This window comes from Struthio camelus, chromosome 17, assembly GCF_040807025.1.
Source record: "Struthio camelus isolate bStrCam1 chromosome 17, bStrCam1.hap1, whole genome shotgun sequence".
Lineage (NCBI taxonomy): Eukaryota > Metazoa > Chordata > Aves > Struthioniformes > Struthionidae > Struthio > Struthio camelus.
This window is the reverse complement of record NC_090958.1, coordinates 17,145,212-17,167,139: the sequence shown is the minus strand read 5'-3', so window position 1 is coordinate 17,167,139 and position 21,928 is coordinate 17,145,212. Positions and strand designations below refer to the sequence as shown.

General features: G+C 41.2%; 2 protein-coding genes across 2 annotated transcripts; both read right to left on the bottom strand.

Moving 5' to 3' along the window:
- Positions 1-588: 588 nt before the first annotated feature.
- Positions 589-12,958, bottom strand: ANAPC7 (anaphase promoting complex subunit 7). Its single transcript, XM_068911252.1, has 11 exons — positions 12,719-12,958; positions 11,684-11,870; positions 11,175-11,294; positions 9,283-9,394; positions 8,881-9,034; positions 8,641-8,783; positions 7,710-7,827; positions 7,109-7,305; positions 5,486-5,710; positions 4,918-5,068; positions 589-4,065 (listed from the first exon to the last, which is right to left on the bottom strand). Exons 1-11 carry the CDS (start codon positions 12,817-12,819, stop codon positions 3,876-3,878), a joined length of 1,698 nt encoding a protein of 565 aa, XP_068767353.1. The 5' UTR covers positions 12,820-12,958; the 3' UTR covers positions 589-3,875.
- A 1,176-nt stretch (positions 12,959-14,134) lies between these two features.
- Positions 14,135-20,150, bottom strand: ARPC3 (actin related protein 2/3 complex subunit 3). Its single transcript, XM_009666788.2, has 7 exons — positions 19,605-20,150; positions 18,220-18,319; positions 16,900-16,976; positions 16,547-16,615; positions 16,134-16,260; positions 15,445-15,539; positions 14,135-14,654 (listed from the first exon to the last, which is right to left on the bottom strand). Exons 1-7 carry the CDS (start codon positions 19,899-19,901, stop codon positions 14,592-14,594), a joined length of 828 nt encoding a protein of 275 aa, XP_009665083.2. The 5' UTR covers positions 19,902-20,150; the 3' UTR covers positions 14,135-14,591.
- Positions 20,151-21,928: the final 1,778 nt, after the last annotated feature.

Genomic DNA, 21,928 nt, shown 5'->3' with positions numbered 1-21,928 from the left:
AACTCTGCCTGCCCACCCTGAATGCTTGCTATGAAGAAACTACAGCAAAAGTGACCGTGATATAATTGACTTTAGCTGGGTACTACTTAAGGTTGTGCCAGCTTGTTTAATGGAGCTGTACTGAACACACATAATTACCTAGAACATGCTACTTTAAACCCTGCTTAGAGCTATTTAATTTGAAATGATAGGTTTATACTAAGTTTAAGCCCACCTAAGGCTACTAAGTTTAAGACCCCTGGAGAAAGCAATAACTGAGTCTGTCTTTAGGAAATAAATGGCTACGGTATACCTGTGTAACCTGAAACTACAAGGATAGACACAACCTTTACATTCCCTTACAATTCAGATTGAAGCGAGGAAATAAGGGTTGGCTAAATAAGAAACATTCACTGCTTCTGCCCTCGTTGGCTCAGTTTCTGTATCACTGAGCTCCTGAAAAGCACGGCTGCAAGAGTCGCTACAGAAAAAAAACAGGCTCAGTGAGGAAGACAGTTATTAAAAGGAAACAAGTAAAGTCCTTGTTAATCAGAAATCTCTCTATAATCAGCAGTAGCAGAAAAGGAAAAAACACTTAACACTTCAATTCGACAAAGAATATTTACATTGGCCAGTAATTTTCAGTTCCTTCTATTATCGCTGTTTCACACTTCTTAGATTCCCAAGATCTAGAATCAGAATTATAAATATTGCCAGTATTTCAGGTGTTATCAGTATTTCACAGAATAAAGCATGGACAAATGGCTTGCTACAGACCACAGGTTATTTAGATAATTCTTAGCCCCATCATCAATGCATATTGCTTTTTCATTCTGGCAAATTAAGACCTTACTAAGTCTCTGTAAGGGCCTTCAGCTGGAAGAAATTCTGTCCCTTTGCATCACTTCTGTGTTTTCCCTATCTTAAAGCAGGAAAGAATTAAAATCTGTTAATGACATCTGTGATTTAAAGTCCAAGTCAGAGACAGCTGAACAGAATTTAAACAGAGTGGGTGCTGCACAGTGCAACTGGATGGCAATAGCATTCCAGCCTCACCCAAGAATTGCTTCACTTTCAGGAGCCTAACTTGACACGGCCTGAACCTCAGTTTTCGGCTTCATGATCTTTTTCTAGCGTGCACAACATAGGATTAAAGGACAGAATGAGGTCAGCTGCTTATTAGGGGCTGTGTTTTATTCCCTAAACTAGAACACCGTCACAATTTGTCAGTACAAGATCTCTGCAAAACCAGAGATCACATGCTAAAAATAGAGGACTAATGAAGGCTCATTAATAGGTTAAAAAAAAAAAAAATCCCTTTAGAATTCTGAAGCCAATGCTAAATATATCTCTCTATATAATTGCAAACGCATTCCGCATGTGGCATCTTGAATTTCCTTATTCACTTACAGCACAATTATTAGCAAAGACTATCACAAACTACATAACCTTAATGTATCAGTTGCTTACAGAGCTATTATTTGCAGAGTGTGACTGAACTTTTCCATTAAGCAGCCAAGTTCTCAGAAAAACAAAGCATCAAGGATACCATTGTATTTTGACAGCCATCTTAAATTATTCTCAAGTGTACCTGGACTTGTTTTCTAAAGCTGCATATAAGCACACCGATGTTTTCTTCACAGCATGCTCAGTTTGAAGTAGTTTCACCTCTGTTCTAAGAGGAGAGGTTATCAGATCATCTACAAACATACTGGAGAACGGTTCAGCAAGACTGTGGTTCTCAGGTTTCCTGTTCTATGTAAATACTGTTTCAGAAAAATACATAAGGCTAGCGGTTTCCAGCTGTGACGGTAGCTCTGATTAATGACCTATGTAAAGGAATCATCAAAGTAAGATTGCTGAGCAGTTAACAGTACATACCTCATCTCATACACTTCTCTCATCAAACCTTAAACACGCTGCCCTTCTTTAGTTTAGTAACATTAAAAACTTAGTATTTCCACAATGGATGTGGACTATACAACTAGAGAAGCTAATGAACCTTCCTAATTTTCGGAAGCAGAATATAATTTGATGAATGGTCAAATGTGAGCAGAAAACAAGGCAGTTTACAGAAAAAGGTATTTTGAATTTGCTTGTACACGCATGATCTTTCTCTCCGTTTCCAAAGACATGCAGTGAGCTGAAATCTATTCACTGTGTCACACAGCAACGGTACATACAGCTAAATTTTTCATAACTGGATCAGGCTTCTCATATACCTGAATGCAATTAACAAAATGTGTGCTCTAACTGAAATATAGCCATTGTGTATACTTAATGAAATACTAGTCACAGCTTATATTAATTCTACCACCAAGACTGCAGCACATGCTCTTCTGTTCCATACAGTCTTCAAATAAGCGTAATTCAAACTGATATTAGGGAAAGTCTAAAATCCCAAAGAGAACAGACACCAGCTCACTCCTTCCTTCCTTGTGTGTGCGTGTGTGCGCGTGTGTGTGAATGAACAAACTATTTAGTCTCCTTCTTTGTAAGGTATGACATGCTGGAATATTTCCAAAATAGACTACAATAAAACTCATGTGCCTGTTTTTATTGTGCATTTTTCTAATTCATATAATGTGTATCACAGAGGCAGATATACTTTACCCTTATCTGTGTCATCTATCTACAGTTAAGGGGAAGCTTGTTTTCCATGTGTCATGTATTGGTACAAAATATGAATCTCTCCTTCAGCCGATATTAAAACTGTATTTAGCCTTAAAATATAGCCTGTCTGCTCCAGTTTATCTATGACAACAATATAAATACATTAGGAAATAAATTGCCACTATAAAGGTAAAAGAAGTGTTTTAGTAAAAGGTCAGGAAAAAGTAAGAGCTAGAACTAATTCCTCCTCCTATAAATGAGGCCAAAAGAACTGAAATGGTTTCTGTATGCCACAGAAAAGTTTCAAGTTTGAAGTTCCTTGAAGAGCTGACGTTGAGAATTCATACCTGAAGCAATGCATCTTTGCTTCAAGAGATGAATTCAAATGTTATCCGACAAAAACATGAAGTGTATAAAACATGGCAAAACCAATACCATATGTATTTCAATAATTTAACATTTCTACAGCAACACAAGTGAGAATGGATGTGTTGTTCTTATATCACTGTCAATGCTGTATAGAACGCAAAGTGCTTTGAGTCACTGTTGTAAAACCTTTTAGTAACATACTGAAATAAAACTAAATTGCATTTGGGAAGAAACGTTGACGTAGAAGCTTGAAGTGATTACAGGTTTTAGTAAGGATTGGGGAAATTACTGTAATTCTTCAGCACTGTTACAACAAATCATCCAGCTACAAAAGTGTCCTTTAAGTCAGAGATGCCTAGGGTACCAAGCTTTTCCTTTACACCACATGTAATGCTGTATAAAAAGAAAAATTAATTCAATGAACACAGCAAGAGAAAAGTGCTGCTTTCAGCTACACCCCAGCAACTCCTCCAGACTTCAACAGGAGTTTGAGTGTGCGCCCAAACGGTAGCATACAAACAGAAGAGTAAGACCTTTTTCACAAAGGAATACAAACCACTGTATTTACATATGGATCAAGCACACTTAGCCCCGAACACAATTTCGGCACTGTTTTCATCATTAACAATAGGCTTATTAAACATTTTAGATTCTAACGCTTTTAGTTTTAGCACAGTTTTTTTTAAACACGTGGCAAATAACCTCTAACATAGTTAGTCCCTTACACTTAATAAATAAGAAGCATCAAGAATCCTCATGGCATTGAGATGCGTAGAACTATTAAATGGTTTCAAAGTCCATTAAGAAAAAAAAAAAGTCTTTTGTTATTACAAAATTGTACTTGATATTCTTCAAAGAAGAATGGCCCTAACGGTACGTCCAAGTGCCAAAACAAGCATCAGTAAGAGAATCCTTTACTGCATGCCAAACCACTGTTCTTGATCTGCCCACTGAGCTGCCTCGCTATCACTGCCTTCCAAGTCCCCCTCTTCTCCACTTCCCTCCATATCATCCACGTCTTCTTCCTGGGTTGCATCTGTTGGACTTTCCTCTTTTTCCATTTTCTGCATTCCTTCTAATGACTTCTGATCATTTGGATCCAAACTGATGAAAGAAAGAAAAGGAAAACATTGCCCTAAAAACCTAACACCATCAACATAAGGAACATCGTTATCAAAGTCTCATCTTGTTTGCTGCGCTTCCTGCTTAACGCCAAGAATTTAAATTTAAGATGATAAAACTTCACCTCAAGCTGATAACAACACCAAGTACTACGTCTTTATACAAATTATTTTGAACCCCAAGAACGCACCTATCTAAACATCATATCCTTCCAGAAAGTTTAGTCAACTCTTCTGGGCAATACTGATTATTATTAGCAACATGAAGTGGTAAAAATTTAAACGACCATGACCAAATAGATCATATACAAGGAAAAAATAGCTGTCCCATTTAATCTATGTAGATTATTGTAGCCATAATGCATTAGATTTAGGAAAACATTCCAAGACAACATTTAGATTCCTGATGTTTCATTGAATCACTCTGTTTAAATTTACTTAACCGCTCATGTTTATATAGCACTTTCCAGTCTAAAGGAGCTGAGCCCCAGGTACCTGACTACATAGTAATTTAGTAACCATAACTAAATCCATGCCTTAATCTTTCTGTTAGTCCAGAAATCGCAGGCCTGATGACATGCTTAACGTTAATACAAACTTAAGGTTGCAATTTTGACTTGTCTCCTTAAATTTTGCAGTTCTCTATTCAAAAACCTTATGATCAACAAAACTCATCAACAGAATGAGATTTAAATATCTGTGTTTGTTTTAAGGGATAATAATGTAACACCACCTCTTATGCACATCCTGATCAATTAGCAGCTCAATTTTTCACTTGGTCAAGTGACTACTGGTTCTCATAAGCATACTTCAATCTCAGAGATCTAAGGTTTACCTTAGAGCAATGCTGTACTGGTCCATTGCTTCCTGATATTCATTGACAGCTACAAGAAAGTCTCCCAGTATTCGATGCAGAACACAATCACTCTGATTAGCCAGTGCGTTCCTCAGCAAAGCAATTCCATCTTCATACTTTTGTTCTCTACCTGTTTATATGCAGAACTATAGTTTTCATTAATAGTTTAGATAAATCATCTACAAAAAGTCAGAGTTTACACAAAGAGCTACCACAACAGACAACTATTTCTTCTCTTGGAACTATCAGCATGACGGATAGTAGTAGTTTACTTTTTGTAAGCTTAACTCTTAACATCGTTTTTCGTTGCAGTAACTGCTACACTCATGATTACATGTACTCTGCAGCCAAAACATTTAGCTTGCAGCTGTTTTAAGTGCCGCTGTAATGTCAGCTGCTAGACTGAACTAATTCCTGTACTTTTTCCTTCAGAACAGAACTGACAGCTATAACATCAGTGCAATACTTCTCACTGATGAGGTAGCAGCACACTTGCATTTAAAACAGCAGGCCTCAAATAAATAGGACATGGAAAAAATGAACTTACTAAGAAGTTCTGCTTTCTTTACCACGGCTTTAATGTAATCTGGTCTTTGTGTCAGTGCTTTGTCCAATAACGTTTTTGCTTTTTCCTGTGTGACTGGGTCTTCAAGACAGACTGTTGCTAGCAGAGTGAGCGTCTGTGCGTTTGCTCCCAGAGTTTTATACACATTATTTGCCATAACCATAGCTTCGCGGATACTGTTAGATGCTAAATAACATTCGATGAGACCTGATGATAAAAAGGAAACCATTAAAGCTGCTGAGTTAGTACTGCATGCATTCACCCTCCTCAATTATTTGCGCTCAGAGGCGCCGAACAACTGACGCTCCAATAAGCAAAAACAAATTGCAATAGAGACAGTGACTGTATGCCCAAGAATTTTTGGAGTGGAAGGACAGAAGAAAGCAGCCAAGGAAACTTGCAGAGAGGGAAGTTTGGACACAGACTAAAACAACATGCAGTTTTACAGGAAACCTACGATAGAGGTAGGAGATGGATGACCTTTTTCCAAGACCAACATCTGACAAAAGACTAAGTCATGACAGGTTACACATTTCTTAAGTGCAGGGAAACAAAAAAATATATATATTCAAACAAATAAAATTGCATTACAACTTTTCGAAACGCATGCCTTTCGCTTCAACAGGGAAGCGGGGAATCTATAACACTTTGCCCACTACAAAGAACAAAATGCAGAACTAGAAGAGCAAGGTGAATCAGATTTAGCACCCTCCATTCTGAACAAGTTTAAAAAAAAAACGAAAAACAAAAAAAACCACACACACCCTTACATTCACTGCTGAATATAAGAGCATAATCAGCTTGTTTTTACTTAACCAATAATTGCCTAACTGCTGGTTACAAGGAACAAGTTATCTTAAAGCTTATAGGTGGTAAGCCATTCTTGAATTGGTTATGATTAACAGACCACAACAAGGGGACAGATGAGGAAAAAAATGGCAATTCCAGATACTAGTCATCAAACAAAACAGGTAAAGCAATCAGGAGAGAACTACAGCGGAGTCCTAACAAACACATTACATAGCACAGCAAGAGTTTTGTAGGCAGATTCACTAAGACAGTTGAATTATTCCACAAGCAACACATATCATCAAAAAAACAGCACACTTGGATCAATATCATCCTTTGCTATCATAATTTTGCACATCTTGTTTTTTCTTTCGTTAAGAGAAGATTAATATTATATTTAGCTCTGCAAGAAAACGTACATTCCTCTGGAAACAGGAATATTTTTTCCTTCTTCTCAACTGCTGGTCATCTAAACTTGTTCTTATTTAGGAGAAGGAACGACAAAATGAAGCTCCCAGTACAACTCCCAGTTAACGTCATCAGTTGCAACCGGTCTGCTCAACGTTAAACAAGCTCAAAAAAACCCCAAACCAACTCACTGAAAATCACACTTACAAATGCATTCCCTAGATTCTCTCATCTGACTGCTTCTACCAGAGCTTTATAGGTTTGGGGGTAATAATAATTCCTTTTCTAGAAAGTGAGCAAGGTCAAAGAACTCTAATCTATTCCCTCTTCTGCCAATAAAAATAATTACACCAACTTTAGCACCGGCACCAAACCAACAGCGCACGTGAGTAGCTTTACTTCACTTACCTTCATAGCAATCCAGCCTGCAAGGTGCAAGACGTATTGCTTCACGGAAGTGTATAATTGCTTCCTGTACTCGACCCATATTCCTAAGAGCAGCTCCTTTCAGTAGCAGAGCTTGAACGCTATTACTATTAAGTTGAATAGCTTTGGCTCCTAAATATAAGGCACGGGAGTACCGTTTACTGTAGAAACTATGACACCTATGAAAAGATAAAACTGACTGTAAACATCTAATGCCTGTGGTGCCTACACACATTCACAGAGGCTGGGAAAAAACAAAACAAAACAAACAAAGTAGTACTGGCAACTGTTGAACTTCTTGCATTTAAAGTTAAAAACAAATGTTTGGAAAAGAAACCGTTCTTTTTCAAAAGTCAAAAAAAAAAAAAAGCAATGTGAATAGTAACTGTTACAGGTATTTAATATCACAAACCTGATAACTTGAAGAGCTTTAAGCATACAAAAAAACACCAAAACGTGTAGGGTAGAAAAGCACCTTCTGAACACAAAAAGCTGAATACCCTATATCAAATGTAATCCGCTTCATGCAGTGGATCAAGGGTTGAGACAAAAAAAAAAAAAGAAAAGAAAGAAAATAAATTACCCAGATACCACCCAGGGTTCTGCATGTTGATCAGAAATATTGAAGAGACGGCAGCCCAAGTTCTCTACATCCTCTAGTCGACCTTCACGAGCCAATAAATAACCATATACATCCATTCCTAAAATGAAACGTTTGAAGATCAATCATGTTATCCGAGTTATTCATTACAAAGTTTAAATGTTCATGGAATACAAACATCGAGGACCCAACAGAACTCGAGCACAAGAGCCAGTGTTTAACACCACTATTTTAGCAGCAGCTCTGAAATCCTGTGTTTTGCGACCAAGACTCCCTCTCTGATAAATCTTTTGTGCAGTAACACAAACGGGGGAAATGCTACAGCCTCGCAAAAGCTTTTAACCAGTTTATATTTCCCGATTTCAGTTCAACGCAATCCTACTTGTGCCAAGAGAAGGGAATGATGTAGAACAGGGCCACTTATTTGGAGCACAGAGATGTACTGCTGGCTTAAAATACTACTGATGAAATTATGGTACAACTCAGTACAAACCACTGGCTGCATTTCAACAGAACAGTATGAGGAAATAAAAACATGTACAAATTCTAATTCTTCTACAAAAAATGCAAAGTTCATTCACAAGGAAAAAAAAAAACCATAAGCTTCTTGCACTAAATCATTCTCAGTACACGCTTCTTTGGCAAAATGTATATATAGCTATGCTATCTTCTTGATCATTACAATTTTAAATAACTTTCAACACAAACAACTACTTTGATTTGTGCAACTACCACGAACTGTTCAACATATAGAACTTATGAGTGTAAATTCTGAACTGATAAACAGGTACAGCAATATTCAATATTACACTCAATGCTTAACTGCATGTACCTGCTGCTCTAATGTTACCCACAAGATCACTAACTAGACAAGATCTAGGTAACCTTTCTTTGAGGATTTACAGCTACTCACCTTTTATTAGGTAAGGATCCAGCATTTGTGCTTGTTCAAACTTTAGAATGGAGTTTTTATTATCTCCGGCTCTGAAGTACAGGTCTGCTAAGCTCCCCAGTAAGTCTACATTATCCCTCAGTAACGACTTTTTCTCTAAAGAGCTTTGAGAGAAAAGAAATGCTTCTTAAATGAGTGCCGTTTTTAATACAATTATATATAAAATGTTACTTGACGACATCAAGCTCTTTGAACTCTTACCAAATGGTATTGATTGCTCTAGTGTTATCTCCAGTGTGTACGAAAGCATATGCCTTGATCCACACTGAAAGCCAATCCAAGTTAGGAATACTCTGAATTACATTCATTGTCATAGACGCGACTTCTGCACCTTTCACTGAGAGCGAGAGCAAGCCTGTTCAGAAAGACACCTTATTCAGTTTCAGCCACCAGAAACTGCTTTTGAAACAAGTCAATTGCCTGAAGACCAAAAACGCCATCCCTTGACAAGCATATACAAGCAGTTCGTTACAGTATTCCTTATAACTTGCATAACGTAGGCAATACACGACACGCAAATTGAAGAGAGCTACCTAACACCTAGATATAATGTGAATTGCAATACTTAAATATTGAAATACTTACTGTGTGCAGCATACCTACCTAGAATGGCATCAAGCGCTAAAGGGCACTGTCTCAGTACTTCTTTATAGCTTGTAACAGATGAGCGTTCTTGACCTGCTTTTTTGTACAGATTTGCCAACATCATATTGATCTACAAGCAATAGAAGCAATGGTAGAGTCAATTATGAGAAAAGAGAAATACTCGTTAAGAAAAAGTCACAACTTTTGTCTTCAAGCATGCCTGCCTCCCTCCCTCCTGTTCTGGGCAGGAGATAAAATTACCTGTTCTTCTGAAATCATTATAACATACCATATACTACAAAATTAAAATTGTTTCTTCTTTCTGAGTCCAAAGGTAACATTTACATTCTTTTGCATTTGTATAGTGCATCTTGAAATCTCAGTGTTTTGCATAATGAAGTCATAAAATGGGCAAGGTTCATCTATGATGCCAAGAAGGACCTGCATATCCATTACATTACATCTTTCAGTTGATCTCTCCATACCAATGGAAGTCTTCGAGAGAATTAGCTTAGGAAGGCAGAGAAAGTTTTCATTTAGCTTCTGAATAAAATCATGATGATGAAAGAACAGAAGTGATTTGAGCTCTACACAGCACAACTAAGTGTGCACAACTATTTTATTTTACTAATGTGTGTGAGTAAAAAGTTTGCTTTTCTCAATCTTTTCTTCTTCTTCTGTTCTATAAGTTTGCATTTGGGCAGTATACCTTGACATTACCAAAGTCTAGGCCAGATACACTGCTAACACAATACGTGAATGCTGTTAACATGAAACATAGTTGACTGACTTGATGTATTAAACCTTTAAGTCCTGATAGCATTAACTGAGCCAGCAAGAAAACGCTCAACATATTTGTCACTGCAGGCCACTGTGGGATCTCAATATTTAGTATTACCTAAACTTTTATTAAACAGGATTAGAAGAATTTGAAAGACAGAATATCAGCATTTCTTCTATTTGCCAAAGTCTTCAGCCTTTCAAGGATCCCACATGGCTCAAACTCAATGATAAGGAGTATCGCTTCCTTTCTTACACTCTGCATTCTCTGGTGCAACCACGTATTAAAACATCTGCTTGAATCGTCCAGTCACAATTTAGCAAATTACATTGGCTGGCTAACTGCAGTTACGTTACAGAACCATTAACCTTGTGAGCTAATTACGGCACATGTCTCCCTTCAACACTAGCTTGGGACAGGAAGGACAGCTCCTTCCTGTCTAGTACTCCTCCGTAGTGACTAGGACTATAAGTGGCTCTAACTACAAAGTACAGTACAATAATTTAAATGTTTGCCTCAGAACTGCAGCGAGTCATTTATTCTGCTATTTGGCAATCACTTACTAATTTGCAGCGACTCAACCGTTTGCAATCATGTAAATATTTCTATAGGTAGATGCAATTTATATTGCTCTTGTATAGATCAGCTACTATTCTTTGTCCAGTGAAAACAACACATGAAAGTATCCAAAAAGGAAACACCATTCACTTATGGATGGTACAAATTTCAAAGCTTACATATGGATATACAAGTATTTAACAAACTTTCAGTATCAAAAAGGGCTTCTTCATCCTTGTACATAAAATTCTAACTGCCATGTGCAGGTACTGAAGAGTTAACCAGGCCATTGACACAAATCAGTAAAGATACAGATAAATATTTAACTCCCTCACCTTTTTGTGAATTCTTTCTAACAGAGGCAATACAACATTTGTCTAGTTTTAAAGAAAAGATACTAAACAAACTCAGCTAATTTAAGACTACAAAGCGTTTCCAAGCAACATTTAACTAACCCAAAACAAATACTAATATGCAATGCCGTTACACCTACAGGCTACAGTGTCATTTCCGACTACAGATTCAAGAAAAGTTGATCAAGAATTTGTGACAAACGTCTGCCAGAACCAACCTTTGGGGTCCTCTGTCTGGAAGGAATCCCATCAAGAATAGCAATAGCATCTTTGTCTTGCTTCAGCATTGTATAACACTCAGCCATTTTATATTTCACTTCAATTTCAGATGGCAAACACTGAAGAGAAAAAACCCAAAAATTAAAACACATACAATGCTGTTTCAATCAAGTAAAAAAAATTGGAATAAGGTTTCTCATTAACATTTACGCTACTGTTAACAAAGTGCAGTGCAAGAAAGTTAACAGTATAGCCTACTGCTATAGTTCATATTGCTTTTGTCTACAAATGAAAAGCATGAATTATGTGTTCTAAAATCTCACGTTCCAGATCAAATCAAGTTTTTCGCTAGAAAGCGGCACGCTGATATTTCAAAAATGAAATATCCTTAAGTGTCTAGATTCTTTCATGCAAGTCTGTTATCTGATGCGACAACATTAGGTCAGCAACATTAACTGAAAGGGGTGCGTGACCGTCTGATGTAACATATTAGTCAGTGTTTAAATACCTGGCTTTGGGGAGTTGATGCAGCATTCCCAGTAGAAGGTCTTACTTTTGAAGTTTTACTTAATGCTTTTTTCTGCTGCAAGGCCATTGTATACTTACTTACAGCATTTCTATACTCTTTGTCATGGAAGAGAGAGTCTGCATGATATACAAGGAGCTGGTATTTCTGAGATGGTGAAAATAATTCCCTAGAGAAAACACAAACAGAGAAGCTGAGATCAGCTAACCGCATAAGAACGAAAACTTACAGATCCAAAGTATTTCTACAGCTTGGGTTTATCTGGCTTCAACTTCCAACTGCTGCTGCTTCTTCTTCACTACAGCAGAAGGGGTCCCTGGGTAATTGGCATCATCTCCTCACAAAGGCATCATCTGGCCACTTTCTAACATCAATATACAAAGCTAATAGCCATTTTTGACATATTATCAGCAACAACAACTTACGTTTAGCTGCTTGGCCGCTGCTTTCCATAACGGATCAGCCCCCATCCTCCCCATAACAAGCCATATGTTGCAAATGCCCGTTAAAGCACGTTTTGTCTGAACGGACTCAGGCTGAAAAGGCAACTGATCTCCTTGTACAGCTATCCTGGCCCCAATCTACACCCTACATTTTACAAGCCATCTTTTTTTAACAATTCCAACACGTTTACAGAAACGTTAACGACTTAAGGCTTCAGAACAGTATTGTGGCTTTAACTAGTACCTCAGAAACCGTCCCGAATATAAAATACCACCTCCCAGGGAGATCCTGAGAGAGAAAAGCGACCGCAAGGGTCAGCGGGAGAGCCGGGCCCCGCGCAGGGCGCCCTTGGCCGGAAAGGAGAAACTCGCTGCCTCTTTGCCGGGAAGCCCCCCGCACCCCGCAGGCTGCGCGGCGGCCCCGGGACGGCTCCCCGTTCCCGCGGCGGAAGCCCGGGCCGGGCCGGGGACCGGAGCGGGCCTTGGGCGCTCCTGCCCGGCCTCCCCCTCAGCGCCCGCGCCGGCGGCGCCGCCGCCGGTCCTGTCAGCCCCCTCCCCCCCGCCAGGCACTCACGGGTTGTTGCCGCTCATGGTGAGGAGCAGCCCGCTGAGGAGCCGCACGTTCGAGTGGAGCCCGGCGGACGCCATCTCCCGTACGTGCTCCACGACGCTCATGCTGCCGGCAGCCACGGAGCGCTGAGGAGAGCCGGGCGCCGCCGCCGCCGCCACTCCAAAATGGCGCCACCGGGGGGTCCTCGCGCGCCACCGCCCGCAGCCGCCCGCGGCGCTGCCTGACAGGCACGCTTTCCGACCGGCGTGCGGCGGGGCAGCCTGGCACAGCGCCAGGCCCCCGCCGCCCCGGCCGCGCGTGCGCAGGAGCGGGCGGCGGCGCCCTGCGGTCTCAGCGCTTCAGGAGGCGACGCCATTTTAGAGCGTTGTAGTGGCAGGTCGGCTTCGCCCTGCGGCCGCCGGGAAGAGGTTCGTGGCACCGCCCTGTCTGCACCGAGGCTGTTAAATCAACTGGCCACGGCTGCTAAACGTGACCGAGGTCTCGGAGATCATGAAGCTCCTGCCTATAGAAATAGGTAACCGAGGAGAAAGATCCTTAAAAGCCCACTAGCGTGGACCGTAACCTCACAGGGCGAGAAGCTCACTGAGGGAACCCTCCCACGTTTCCCTGGGCTTTGACCGGGGGAAAGGCCTCACTGGGGCCACCATTAATTGTGAGGTGTAAACTGAAAGGAAAGATGACTCCACGTGGCAGTAATAGGGTTAAACTGTCACAAAGCATCAGTTCAGTCATGGGGGGGGGTAGGGGAGTTGTACGCTGCGAAGTGTTTGTTGTTTATTTTTTCCCTTTATTATAAGAAGGAGAGTGCAAAACTTGACTGTGCTGTGACTGCTACTCCCATTTAAACCCGTGGGAGCTTTTGGTTTTCTAAGAACATGCTGTTACAGCTGTCTGGGGAAAGAGCATAGCTCTCAAAAGACAAATGGGCCAGGCAGCAAAACATTACTACTCCTGGACTTCATCTGGAGTAACACAAAACAAGTGTGTTAGTACTCTGTGGAGAAAGTGAAACAAGTGTTACCGTGAAGGAAAGTAACAACTCAGGAGAATACACTGAACTCAGATTCACTCAGATTTTTCAGTCAACTGAGTGATCAAAACAAACAAACTCAGAGTTTTTGCCAGGATCGTGCTATGGTCGTATTTGACTGAACCTGCCATCACAAAGGCAGCCTTGGACTAAGTTGTATGTAATCTGTTTACCATACCCTTTGAAGGAGTTTTTCTACAATAGAGTGGTGTTCTGCAAAGGAAGACCTGTTAAAGAACCATGTGCTGCAGACTACAGCCCTGGTATGAATCCTGGTTTCAACAGGAATGATTCACTTCCTGTTGTTTACTTTCCCATTATGCAGTAATGAAGGCCTTTTCACAAAGACAAAACTTTGATTTCTTTGAAGACATAAAGCAGTTACCACAATAATTACAAGCTAGGTTTATTGAGAAAAAAAAAAGGTAAAAAACACTGCACTTAACAACATAGCACAAGAGGAATGTTTTCCAGGGACAGGTGATAGCAAAACTCTAGCCAGTAGAGCAATTATATAGCCCCCTACACATCTCCTCTCTTTAGACAGAAGGCCTGTTTTTAAATGCTAGCTGTAGCCACTGATAATAAAGCAGCCTGCATCTCAAACAGCATGTTAGAAATCATTTATTAAGCACCAGCTTAATAATACTTGTTTACAGTACTCAAATGATGTTTTCTCTCTCTCTCTCTCTCTCTCTCTCTCTCTCTCTCTCTTTTGCGCATGGATTTTTTTTTCCTCCTTCATTAAGCACTTAATTCTTCCATGGTACAAAATGTATCCGAAATAAAGGCAAAATACTTTATACACCTTGTGGAAATGCTTAACTTTGTTGCTGCTTTGCTTCTTCACTGCCCTGGACCTGACAGACTCTTGTTCATGAACTGTCTCTTCACAAAGCAGATCCACCACTAGAAAAGGAAGTACAAAATCAAAAGACATGCAACGGTAGCTTCCTTGAGATAAACAAAATGAGAGCTTCCAAGTGTTCAACTTCTGACAAATGGCAAATGTTAAGGATCCAGTTTTGCACATGCAGTTTTCCGCGCTGGTTTCTACTGCAATTTCAGGTCATAATAAGGATTTATAATACAGGGCTGCAGACATCAAAGTGGGACATTCAACTTTCTACTATTTGTTCCAATGTAAGAATGAACAGAAGGGGTGCATCAGCAAGCTATCCTTTTGAAATGAAGTTAGCCTGACTAATTTTAACGTTAAATGCAGTCACATTTACACATGAAACATATGCACAGACAGCAGGTAATTTATGCATTGATTGTCTCTTTTTTTAATCTGGATATGAAGCAGACAGGTATACTTCAAAGAAGTCATCAAATCAGAACCCACTGGAAAGATGAGCAGTATCTTTCATGCCTGAGAATTTCTGTCTAAAAACTTAAAGAATCCTCAGCCAATAACTGGCAGGCAATATTTTAAACAATTTAACCAGACACACTTACTACCTCCCTGCTTTTTGAAATAACCTAAAATGGCATTTGCTGTTTTTGCACGTTACAAATTAAATTTACTACTAAATTGCAGTCTGCTATTTCACTAGCCTTGTAAAACCAGAGAAGCTTGCTGCAAAGTTACTCGCATGTCACCCCATCACCCCACCGTCCTACTTCTCCCCACACGTTTCTGGAAGGACAAACCAAGTCTCTCATTAATTCTGTGACTATCACGCTGAACTCTCACCTTACTAGGCTTGTCACTTTGAGGATCAAATACTTTTTCGCAGAGCCGAAGGCCTGTTTCTTGTCTCAGCTGCTGCAAGTAGGCCCTCATCACCTCTGAAACACAGCACAAGCAAAAAATAGGGTGTAAACCGAGGCAGCAGCAAGTCAAATTGAATTTAACGGGGAAGCATTAGATACTACTGCTTAAAGCAGAAAGTGCAACTTTGCCCATCTGCAGACACTCACAGGCTGCCTTGAGTCTGTTTATTCAATTTACAGCCATACTTGGGATTGTTATGATATCTGTATCAGTAAAGATGGTCATCTTTACTAAGGATGAATTTCCTTTTTCAGATACCTTTGCTTATTGTTGTGGGCTTCCTATTGTTCTGCCAGCACAGCAGTTGGCTTGGGCTCAGTTACAGGATTTAGCTAGCAATTACGTTGATGTAAGAGGCAGACTCACTCCCCATTACTTGGTTCTGTTGGATCTATAGATCCAGGGGAGTCACTGGGCCCCTGAGGTCAGAAAATCTGGGTTATGGTGCACTCAAAGACAGAACTACGGATCTAGAAGATGCAGTTGTATGGAAGATGCAGTTTGTCTGCAGTATGTCTAGAAGATGCAGTTTCTAGTCATAGCCACAAAGATGCAGCTGGTAAACACCAGGCCAAAGCAAGCCTTCAGAGGTCTTTTTTTATTCTTACCTTCCTCCTGCTTGTTGGCAGGTTTGGCATAGATGGCATTAAGTGGAAAGCCAGGCTCCCCAGGGATTGGGAAGTTAGTGATTCCTAACGTGTACATTTCTTTCTCTCCTTGGCCTTTGGAGTTACACTGGAAGAACCAGGCAAATGATTAAAAGATATAAACAAAAGCTTTTGGAGCATTAGACCCAAATATTTGAATCAATCTGTAACATATAAGGATTAATCAAGGATCGCAATGTCCCATCTTTTTTGGCAGTCCTCAGCCTTGGAATATCGGTGGATCTGACAACTGGGACTGAGGTGAACAGTATTATTTATGCCACTAGGGGGAGAACATCAGCAAACGTTCTCCTAAGTGCAATCTCCAGAACAGATTCAGTTTCCCTCCTTCACTCAAAGAGCTGTTCTCTTACCTTCTGCAGCTTTTTCAAGCACTCAGAAATGTACAGAGTTATGTAGATCAATGTTCTGTCAGCCTCATTCTGCAAAGCAAAAGTAAGCACGGTCCTCAAGCACTGTTAGAGTAAGGCAGACTTTATGGAGCTGATAAAAGTTTACAATAGGAATGAGTTCAAGCCATTTTTGGCCTACAGTTTCCTCACAAGAGGGGAATTAGCAATTCAAGACATTTACCCAACTTGAAAAATTAAGTGAGAGGAAGAGGTGTTTTTGTTAACTGGTAGAACTATTGTATTGCGAATAAATTTATATGCACAGGACCAAATCTCCAAAGAGTTTCTGAATGTACAGTATCTCCAAAAATTACCTTAATTTCATAATTTTTGAAGAAAACATTGGCTTTGAAGTAGTAGATGGCTTCATCTATAATATCTGTGTCCTTAGCTAACAGAAACAAGAAACGGAGAGTTAAGCAGTGGACCAGCATACTACATTCAGTCATAGCTTTCATTCACTAAAGTACATAAACAAGGATTCTTGCAAAGACAATATCTTGCTATTAACAAAAAGCAGAAAACACCAGTATGCTCTAACCATTGCAGTGTGGAAGACTGGCGAATTCGGACCTTAATATTTACGCTTCCTACTTTTAGCAGGAGTTTTAATTCCCTTCTCCTCCTTCCCCCCATGGCTTCTCACTTTACAAAGGGCAACAATTCAGCAATTCCACACTGTTTCCTACTACCAGTCGAGTAATTTAACAGCATAAAAGTCTTCTGAGGGCAGACAAATATTTTTGGAGAAAGTACACCCCCACAACCAAACTTCTTCATTATCCTCTTTGAAAAAAGCAGGGGACAATATATAGTCACACAAGCTCATATGCACTTTTCACCTTCTTTTGCTAAAACATAAGACTGCCTACATCCAGAAATGTTTCCCTTTTCAAACTGAAACACCACCCTACTGTGAGATGTGCCTGGGAAGTGCTACTTGAAGTGCTGAAGCGGAATCCATTTCAGACTACCTGTAAAACTCTTCAGTGGACTCCGGATGCTCGGAACTTAAGTTTCAACTTATGAAGTTGCGTACCCTAAAGCGCTCTCTATCTTACTCCTCATCCTTCAGCGCAGCAGTGACTCTCAAGCCTCAGTCCCCAAAGTGCTAGTTCTCTTTAGCTCAACCTCTACTTCCTCTTATGTCAGAAGGTTCACATCAGTTACAAGTCCTCCTCAAAGCCTACTGAAAACCACAGTAAAACTTGATTGTAGAGCACCCGAGAAGGAAGCATGAAAATAGTAACTGTACTTTTTTTTTTTTTTTTATTTCTAAAGTAAGAGAATTTGGGAGTAGGGGGCACAGTTTTCCCAGATAACTGCTGTATGGTAATTATTTTTCCTGGTTTGCAGCACTTAACCATTTAAGAGCGTTTTTCCTCCTCTACCAACTGAAAAGCACTCCATTTCTAAACCATGGCTTCTCTCTTCACTCTGAGAATCAAGATCTAAAACGCCTGGTTAAGTCTTGGCCATAATTTTCTCAATCCCATCTGCCCGGGGACATTGATAAAAAGCATGTACTTGAGACACCCACTATACCAGAGCAATGCTAGAGCTGGCTATGAACAAACTGTGACATGATTACAAGCAATATGAAAACAAATGTTCAGAGATTACTGTAAACTTACTTTCCCGAGGTGCTGGGCCTTTGAACTGGCTTCTGATGGGTAACAGTGCCATGTTCCCAATTAACTTGGTATCAGAGTCCATTAAAGTTGAATGGTAAGCCTATGGACAGAGCGGAAGGCTAGTTATGAATGTTACTGAAAATAGGCATTTCAATGTCCTCGTGGCAACATAAGCGGTTCTGAAGTGTCTCCTGGGTGTCCATCAAATAGGATTCAGAGTTTAGTTAGTGATGCTTCTAGCAATCTTACCTTGCACAAACGATTGCTGTTTTCACATTAGGCCTAGCTCTCAACAACATTGTGAAGGCCATAAAAGAATCATCACAGACACCGTTTATGGTAGCAGTGGTGGAAGATATGATAAAAAACTGGTATGGTAGATCTATATGCATTTGCTTCACCTTCAGGCTCTCTAAGCCCCCTTGGCACAGCTCTGAGGTGGTAACAGCCCTGTTCTCCTGCCTTAGTTATGGGGCTTACCATTATAGAAGTGTATGAGGGAAAATTAATTTTTTTTCTAATTACTTGGTCCTTTAAAAAAAGGTTATATTTTATTCCATGTCTAGCTAATAATAGTAGATAGGAATAAACAAATCCAGACTTATTGTATATCCACAAAGTACCAAAACAGACCGGCTCATGCACTTTAAAACTGGTATTTGTCAGTGAAAGAACAGAACAAAACAAAGAAGACCCTTGTGTGAATGACAAGATTATTCCTGGGAAACAGATTTTTAAAAAATAACAAGTTTAATTGAAGGCGCCTTCCAGACATTTACACAGTGCAGTTCCAGGGCACTAGAAAGCCTTCATCTCATCGCAGCAGTCATTTTGCAGGGGGTCTGGGAAGCAGGGAAGTGCAATTGAGGGGCAGCAACAGGGTAGGCAGCACCTAACAGGAAAGCAGTTTATTTCAACATGAGGAAGATGGTATGAACTAAACCATAGCAAAGCACAGCTTTAATGCCATCTTCCTCAGTGGAGCTAGCTGGGAGTGCCCAGAGGTGTAGCTGGGAGGGACTGCCACCCTCCTTACTGCAGAAACACAGCTAGCTGCACCCAGAGACGCAGGCAGGATCCTTCACAGGAGGAAGAGGAAGAGGAGCATACTAGCCTCGCAGCAGCCTCCCATAAACTGCAACTGCCCTTTCCCAGCGAGGCTCCCGGCAGCTATAGCCCATCTCTCCTGAACGCAGCTGCCCATAGTCACACCCCAACAGCAAAGCCTGTTTCCCCCTACCCCAGCCCTGTGACCCCCAGCAGTGGGCAGCATCCGCCCTCTCAGGCCTGCCCGCTCTCCCCCAAGCCCTCCTGCCCTCTCTCCCAGCAGCTGGGGCAGGCCAAGCACACAGCACTCCGGTGTGAGTGCAGCGGATCCCCCTCACCGGCATCTCGAAGGGCAGGATGCAATTTGGCAGGGCCGGGCAGGAGGGGAGCACTGAGAAGCTTGCAGGAAACCTTCCTCTTCTGCCTGCGCTGCAGGAAATGAGGCAGCGGAGGCGGTGCAAGGAAGGGAAGCCAGAGCGGAGGCCTGCAACTCGCACCGCCCAGAGAGTTTCTGCACCGCTCGCTGCAGAAACACAGACAGGCAGGAGAATATGCTTTGAAATCACACCCTGTTGGGGGATTTGTTTGCTCTTGCCCTCTGGAGTCATGTTTCTCCCCTCCCTCTCCCTTTGCATTGGCTGGCGCTGCAAGTAAAGCCCTCTCAATCCCTCTGTGCTGTCTTCTTTCAAGCAGCTGTGAGATCACGCTTCCTTGCTGACAGAGGCAAGCTTCTTTCCCCAGCGAGGATCAGAGCGTGACAAGAGCACAGAGAGCGCGGTGCACCAGATTGGGGCCCTTTGCTTGCAGCCAGTTCTCCGTTGAGTGTTTGATGTGCAGCACTCCTGTGCATCTCTTGCTGTGACCTGACTTGCAAAGTGTAGCCTGCCAGACTGGTCTGTGAGCACTTGCTGTTGCACTGGGTATAAGGAAGCAAACAATTGGGGCTACTGTGTTGGGTGGGCAGTCTGGAAGGATATACTGTTTTCAGAGCCTCACTGAACTCTCCACTCCTCTGTTAAAATCCTAACCATAACCTCCCCTGTGACCCAGGGACCCTCATTTGTCCCCAGGCAAATGACTGAGCATAACATCATTGCATGAGTCAGGGAGAAAAAACGGGGAGATGCGGAAACTGAGTCAAAGTAATCCAACTGTAGGAGTTAGGTTTCTCCTTCAACGCTCCACAAGCATGACTCATCCCAAGGATCACAGAATCACAAAATCGTTTAGGTTGGAAGGGACCTCTGGAGATCATCTAGTCCAACCCCCCTGCTCAAGCAGGGACCTCTAGAGCATATTGCCCAGGATCACGTCCAGACGGGTTTTGAATATCTCCAGGGAAGGAGACTCCACTACCTCTCTGGGCAACCTGTTCCAATGCTCTGTCACCCTCCCAGTGAAGAAGTTTTTTCTCAGGTTCAGATGGAACTTCCTGTGGTTCAGTTTCTGCCCGTTGCCTCTTGTCCTGTTGCTGGGCACCACGGAGAAGAGACTGGCCTCGTCCTCTTGACACTCCCCCTTCAGATACTTATACACGTTGATCAGATCGCCTCTCAGTCTTCTCTTCTCCAGGCTGAACAGGCCCAGCTCTCGCAGTCTTTCTTCATAGGTGAGCTGCTCCAGTCCCCTAATCATCTTGGTAGCCCTCCCCGGGCTTGCCATCCCCGAGGATGTGCAAGCTTGGAAGTTAGCTAAGCCGCCAAAGCTTCCCCAGTATTTGCATGGTTTAGTTCAGCCAGTACAACTCAAAACTGTCCATGTCTGCATTCAGGTTTGCACTGGCAAACTTGCATCAGTCACTGGCTATCTGTTGCTGAATGCAAGGCATAGATCAGGCATAAAGCACCCAGTGATGTGATTAGCTACAGGCAGGCATAAAAAGACTCCCCACATAATGAAGTTAACCTCCACAATAATTATTTATATACATACATATACTCCGGGGTTTTGCGTCATGCTTTTAAGCCTTGAAGAGCTAAATTTTTCAGCTCTTTCTGGTGACCGTGATAACTCTCACAAAACTGAGGTCTCAGCTCTCATAATTGTCTGGCTCTGGGAGGCAAGGTTTTAAGAATGCTGAATATTATGAGATTTGTTCTAGAATTCATAAAACTGGCAAGGCTGAGCACACAAATACCCATGGGGGGGGGTGCACATGCAGGACTGAGGTACCTTTGCATTTGATCAGATGGCATGGGACGACAGCTCTTAGGATTATTTTTACTTGTACTTAGTTACTTCAGTAAATATGTTCTTCCAAGATAAAGTGCTTAAATGTTGCTTCTCTGTGAAACCAACGCACATTCTACTATATAGGTCATAGTAGGTGTACAAGTTCTCTATTCAGAGCTAAAAAAGCAGCTACTTACCTTATTAGTTACTGAATTCTTCATTCAGTAACACACTTTCTGCAGCAACTGTACAAGAACAGCACTGATTTCTATTTAAGCTGATTTTATTTATTTTAAATGTTTCACTGTTTAAGATGTTATCAATGTAAAAACCGCTTAAAGCCACATGCGAGTTGTACAAAAACAGCCTAAAAAAGGAGGCTTAAAATATGGGCTCCACCAAAGTGAACGTAAAATACTCATCTTCTTCAAGAAGGTCAAGAGTCCAGCTACTGATCAGTTTTCCTTTTGTAGCTGCCAGTTATCTCTTT